Source organism: Octopus bimaculoides, chromosome 2 (assembly GCF_001194135.2).
Source record: "Octopus bimaculoides isolate UCB-OBI-ISO-001 chromosome 2, ASM119413v2, whole genome shotgun sequence".
NCBI classification, from domain to species: Eukaryota; Metazoa; Mollusca; class Cephalopoda; order Octopoda; family Octopodidae; genus Octopus; species Octopus bimaculoides.
In genome coordinates this window covers 129564570-129571379 of record NC_068982.1, presented here as the reverse complement: position 1 = coordinate 129571379, position 6810 = coordinate 129564570, and the positions used below count along the sequence as shown (strand labels likewise).

General features: G+C 36.7%; 1 protein-coding gene across 4 annotated transcripts in view; it reads left to right on the top strand.

Annotated features, from left to right (window-relative positions):
* Positions 1–300: 300 nt before the first annotated feature.
* LOC106875940 (lariat debranching enzyme) overlaps positions 301–6810 on the top strand; it is a 16789-nt gene continuing 10279 nt past the window's right edge. Inside the window, exons 1-2 of one of the 4 annotated variants that reach the window (XM_014924262.2) lie at positions 301–1285; positions 6460–6674. In XM_014924262.2, coding sequence (XP_014779748.1) covers positions 6478–6674 — 197 coding nt within the window. In that variant the 5' untranslated portion in view covers positions 301–1285; positions 6460–6477. Of the gene's footprint in view, positions 1286–1548; positions 1783–2320; positions 2340–6459; positions 6675–6810 lie in introns of those variants that run through there. The other 3 variants (XM_014924264.2, XM_014924263.2, XM_014924267.2) reach the window with 3 other exon arrangements.

Here is a 6810-nt window from a genome sequence, read left to right as displayed (position 1 = left end):
AAAGTTATTGGAACAAATTTGACACCTATATCCATGCGTTTGAAAACACAGAGTATAAGGGTACTCGCGTCCGCGCTAGCTAGTCGTGAGTGGTCGATCCTATTATTTTTAAACTTCAAACTTCATTTGTTTTCTATTTTGATAAATTCTCTCTGTTGAAAATTATATTTTTATATTTTAAATAATTTGCAATTTCAGGAAATATGTTTTTATATTAAATTTGGGTTTCTACTCACGACTAGCTAGCGCGGACGCGCGAACTTTCGAGTGATAGATAGATAGAGAGAGAGACAGACAGACATATAGCTCGCTCCGGCCAGTCATGGTATTAGCTGTCAGTAGACAAAGAATCGACAGGCCAGCAGGCAGACAGGCAGACAAACAGATACTTCACTAGCAGGCAGTGAGCACGTTCACTTCTGACAGCTAATAGCATGATAGTGCCCAATTTCCAATGAATCCGGGACGGGAGAGTCTCCCTCTTCGCACCCCCATCCTTTCTGAACCAAAATAAGGGATTTGCAGCATATTAGGTCAGGGTACTTGATTCCACGCAAAAAATCGGAGTTTTTGATTTTTCTTAGTGAAAATCGTGCGGGTGTTACTCTGAAAATTTACTTTCAGATTTGGCGCTTCTTGTCAATTTCAGATCTAGCCGACAATCTTTCGGTATTGGTAAACAATAGCATTCACCCTAACATCTTTCCCTCATGACATCATGACATAGTTAAAGAGACTAGGCTGTAAAAGAGAGTGAATGACGTCTTCTCACACCGACACTCTGTATACCAATACCGAAGGATCGCCCTGATCAATTCTCTACATTATTGTTAAGCCTCAGGCAATCGCTGAGCGAACAGACATGACCAAAAGCGAATATGAAATAGAAGCAGCGATATTATTCTTGCCCAGTCATACCATGATTAAAAGCATTCCAGTTGTTTACGTTAAAGTAAATTATTCGTTTCGTTTACCCAGGATAGCCAAGTTTATTTTTGTACATTCCTGACTTCATTTTTCAACCCAGCATTTATATATATCCTTAAAGAAAGATTATCCTGACGTGTGGTTTTTTTTAAAACTAGTATAAATTGGCGGCTATTTCTACGAGGCTGATCGCCCACGTAGCTGTAGAAGCTCTGTCGTTGGCTCGATTCCTCTCTACGTGTTCGTCGCAAAGACGAAACATTTTCGTAAATTTATTTGGTTTCTTACAAAGCTAAAACCTTAGTTTCGTAAACCAGTATGCTAGCTCTGCTTGCATAGTTTTATCACATTTCACATCGTAAGTCGCATCAATGTTTTTAATTTTAAACTTTATTATTAATTATGAAATTAATCGATTACATGAAATATCACTGTTTTTGTTTCATCCGTGTGCTAAATGTTTCTCCTTTGCCATAGAATGGGTCATATTTTTCTATATATAATTCCACTGCTAATATTGCCTATCTACAAACAATCTCTTCTTTTATTTTCTCCTCTTCTTTTATACTATTTCAATTTCTTCATTTACCTTAAAATTTTAAACAGTAAACAGACATTTCGAATTTTAAAACATGAGATACTGTGTGTAGGGACTGCTTTATAGACTATTTGATAATATTTTGTTCTCGAATGTGTTGATATAACAAGTTCTCTTAAATCTTCGTTGTTAATTAACTCAAGAAAAGCTCTAATCCTGCAAACTTATGAGCGGAAGCGTTTCAGCTGTGATCATCCTGCCCCCTTTCTCATGCACAGTGTATCCAGAAGCATTAATTTTTCCCCTCTTTGAAGACGGTAACTATAATTTGATAGATTTTGTTGTATATTGCAGGTCGAGCGAACACATATAAGCTCTTACGTTGGCTCGTGGGTCACATGCAATCGTTTTGGGTCAGTTTTGTTGGTAAATTTTTACCGTTTTGTTTAATAATCAATATATAAAGACATACATCCAATGATGTTCAACTATTAACACGTGCGTAGGGGTGAGGTGGTAAAAATTTACCGAATCCGGAGACATTAACACGTTTTAGGTAATATTCTTATCTAAAAAGAAACGTAAATATTAAGGTGTTTAATCTTAGCATTTCGATATTCAAAGTTAACATTCTGAAAAGTCTGGAGCGAAAGTTGCAAGTGAGAACTTTGTTTTTGATACCTCGGCAAGCTTGCTTAAAAATTGTCAAGACAAACGCGCTTATTTGAATCGTAAATAAGAGGAAGGAACTATCATCGTCGATTTTTTTCAAGTTGTTCTAAATATTTAAAGTAACTAAGTGCACTGTTCATTTTGGCAACGAAATATTTTAGGCAAACTGAAGACTGATGCTAAAGTGGTAAACGATTCTAAGGTCGTGTTAACCAAATTTTGGTTTCCGTTGTTTACTTGGTTAAAAGATTTATTTTTGAAAGTAATGCTCAAACATATGCAACTTTGGATCATTTTTCACAAAAATTTGTTATAAGAGGGGAAGACCATGTTCACACACACACACACACACACACACTCTCTCTCTCTCTCTCACACACCACACACATCTTTAGAAGATGATTCGTAATGCTATTTGTGACATTTGTCATTCCTTAAGATGGGCAAAATTATTTTTTGGCCACCTAACCGTTTCGAAGCTTTTTTTTTTTTTTCAGTCTATAGTCTATATCATTCTTTTTAATAACTTCTAAAGAATTTTATCTAGCAATTCAATAAAACGACCAGCTAGCACAATCAAACAAAAGAAAATTAGCAAGCAACAAGTTGAACTGGAACCTACAACATGTAAGCACTGTGCTTACAAGATGTGGAAATGGTAACTGTTTACTCACGCAGTCATTGACCTTGCTCTACTTGGCTTCAAATTTTTACTGTTATTTTTATTTTTTACAAGTCTGAGACAATGTGTAGTGTGGCAAGATCCATCTACAATGGTTATGTACGTTCTCTAAATATATGATCCAACATGTTATAAACCCGAGTAAGTTTGATCTACCTCATGCTACCTAGAAAAGATAGAATAAAGTCCTCAGTAAATTTGTTGATTTACTATGCCATAAATTCTAATGAACTAATACACTTAGCTATCATTTTGCAGTTAGAACCAGTTTACTGTTAATAGAAATTATCATAAGAATTGTCTTGAATTCTGTCGTTAGGAATTACAATACAAAAATACAAGTAAGAAAAAACAGAAATTAGTGTCCTAAATCCTATTTATTCTGTTTTAATTAAGCTCCATATATGAATTTAATTAACCTGATTAACCACACATCAGCACATATTTTCCCTTGCATCACCTGTTTTACCATCTCATTTTGTTTTGTGAATTAGAAATGCTGTTTTCTCTTTTCTGAAAACTGTCATGTTCACACAGTGTTTATTTTGTAGTAATTTTTACAAAACAATATATATATATATATATAAAAGTAATACATTCTCTCATCAGTTATTAGTCTTATTTGTGTAGCTTCTCTTATATAATTAGTATAATTATTTGCTACTAATTCTGCTTATTAGTCTGATTATTCCTTCCCAAATTACATTCAATGATTTTTTTTAAATTCCCCTTCATGTACACTATAAAATAACCACCAGTGCATCATAGTGAATGCAAATACAAAAGGCCAAATTAACTGTGGCATTCATCTGAAGATATCTCTTATGACTATACTGTGTTTAATAACAAGACGATATCAGTATTAAAGTAAGGCGGCTAGTTTATTCAAAATATATTTTGACTAAATGTAGCTTGTTCTGTTGAAGTTTGTTGGTATTTTTTAGGTAACATGTTTCCTCTTTCACCATGTGAATCATTTGCTTCAGCTTTTTAGGGAGATTTCAAATCTCGCTAAAGTTAACTTTACGTTTCATCCATTCAGAATTGATAAAATAAAACCAGCCTGAAGTTGTGGGAATTAACAGAATTGTTAGTGCATAGAACAAGATGTCTTGTGGTGTTTGTTTGAGCCCTTTGCATTCTGAGGTTTTGGTTTATAGACTTGATCCATTGCCCAGTTTAACACCACCATCTGATCCTGCAGTATCATTACTAAGAGTTCACTCAGATGCAAACATTTGGGCCTGATTTAAGAATATCTTCCTCCTTTTCTCCCACCAGTTTCAGAGGCTCTGAAAAATAAAGGGTCCTATGTTCTACCATGTAGCATAGCTGTCTATATATATATATATAGGTGCAGGAGTGGCTGTGTGGTAAGTAGCTTGCTTACCAACCACATGGTTCCAGGTTCTTTTAACATCCGCCTTCCATGCTAGCATGGGTGGGACTAATATATATATATGTGTGTATGTATGTAAGGCAGCAAGCTAACAGAATCGCTAGCATGCCGGGCAAAATGCTTAGCGGTATTTCATCTGTCTTTATGTTCTGAGTTCAAATTCCACCGACGTCGACTTTGCCTTTTATCCTTTCAGGGTCAATAGATTAAGTACAAGTTGCATACTGGGTTGATCTAATCAACTGGCCCCCTCTCCCAAAATTTTGGGTCTCGTGCCTAGAGTAGAAAAGTATATATATATATATAAATGTATATGTGTGTGTATATGTATATTCACACAAACACACACATACATACACACATGATTCTGCACAGTTTCCAGCTACCAAATTCCACTCACAGAATTTAAAGCTACCATAAAAGATGCTGTCATGGGATCAAAGCCAGAACCACATGGTTGCAATGCAAATTTCTTAACCACATGGCCATGCCTGTATTTTCTGAATTAGTTGGCAATACAGGAAACTTATCGTTCTCCTTCAACGTAGTTGAACAACCAATCTCAACCAGCCAGGATTCACAGTACAGGTACTATTCACCCTTTTAATCACAGATTCAGAAAAAGATGGCTCACAAGACCGCCATTCAGGTGATTTTCTTGAGTCACCATCTCACCTTTGTACACCAATTCATCACAAGGTTACCCATTTACAGCTGAGTGGACTGAAGCAAGATGAAATGAAGTGTTTTGCTTAAGAACATAATGCACAGCTGGTCTGGCAGCCAAAACTATGATCTCTTGATCACGAGTGCCAACACCCTAATCACGAGTGCCAACACCCTAATCACTAGACCATGCACCTTCTGGTTTCTTAGCTTTTTATTGATTATTTTATTCACAATTAAATCAGTCTCAAAGAAAATCCAACCTTAGTTTTCTCTCTTTCTTATCAACACAAGACACACGAATTTTTCACACAATTATTGTGGAGTTAGTTGATAGTTCTTCTGCCATCTATCTTAAACTATATCTGTATCCAAAAGACTCCGGTCTAATTGCTCTGTTAGCTTTCTGCCTATGTCACTGGTGCAAGCAAAAAGAAAACTATTTGAATGTATCCTCTCAAAGAAATGAAACAAAAATTTCTGTTATAGAAAAGAAATATCAGTTATAGGCACAGGCATGGCTGTTTGGTAAGAAACTTGCTTCCCAACCACATGGTTCCAGGTTCAATCCCAATGCATGGCACCTTGGGCAAGTGTCTTCTGCTATAGAGTTGGGTTGACCAAAGCCTTGTGAGTGGATTTGGTGCTAGCTGGAGGTTGAAAGAAGCCTATTGTGCTGAGGTCGTTGCCAGTGCCATTGGACTGGCTCCTGTGCAGGTGGCACGTAAAAAACACCATTTTGAGCATGGCTGTTGCCAGTACCGCCTGACTGGCACTCGTGCCGGTGGTATGTAAAAGCACCCACTACACTCTTGGAGTGGTTGGCGTTAGGAAGAGCATCCAGCTGTAGAAACTCTGCCAGATCAGATTGGAGTCTGGTGCAGCCTTCTATTTCGCCAGTTCTCAGTCAAATCGTCCAACCCAAGCTAGCATGGAAGGCAGACGTTAAACGATGATACTCTTTACTCTTTTACTTGTTTCAGTCATTTGACTGTGGCCATGCTGGAGCACCGCCTTTAGTCAAGCAAATCGATTCCAGGACTTATTCTTTGGAAGCCTAGTACTTATTCTATCGGTCTCTTTTGCCGAACCGCTAAGTTACGGGGACGGAAACACACCACCATCGGTTGCCAAGCGATGTTGGGGGGCAAACACACACACACATATATATATACGACGGGCTTCTATCAGTTTCCGTCTACCAAATCCACTCACAAGACTTTGGTCGACCTGAGGCTATAGTATAAGACACTTGCCCAAAGTGCCACGCAGTGGGACTGAACCCAGAACCATGTGGTTGGTAAGCAAGCTACTTACCATACAGCCACTCCTACGCCTATATATACACATGTTTTTGTGTCTGTGTTTGTTCCCCCCCTCTTGACGACCAGTGTTGGTGTGTTTATGTCCCTATAAATTAGTGGTTCAGTAAATTAAAAACCTAAGTGCTGGAGTCAATTCGCTCAACTAAAATTCTTCAAGGTAGTGCTCCAGCATGGCCACAGCCTAGTGACTGAAACAAATAAAAGATAAAAGTTGTTATGAATATAACAATCTTTTCATTTTCTTTTTCAGCTTTGGTCTGACATAAAAATGAAGATTGCTGTTGAGGGTTGTGCTCATGGGGAGCTGGACAAAATTTATGAAACTATTCAGCATATTGAAAAGAAAGAAAACATCAAGGTTGACCTACTCTTAATTTGTGGTGATTTTCAAGCTGTCAGATATGAAAGTGATATGAAATGTATGGCTGTACCAAAGAAATTTCAAAAAATGAATTCATTTTATAAGTATGTACTTATTTTTGTTGTTTTAAAATACTAATCATTAGATTTTTCTGAGGACATAAAAATTTACATTGAATATAAGCACTCTTAAGTTAATAAGTATATCATATTTTTTTAATTGCAACTAAAAAAAAAAAAA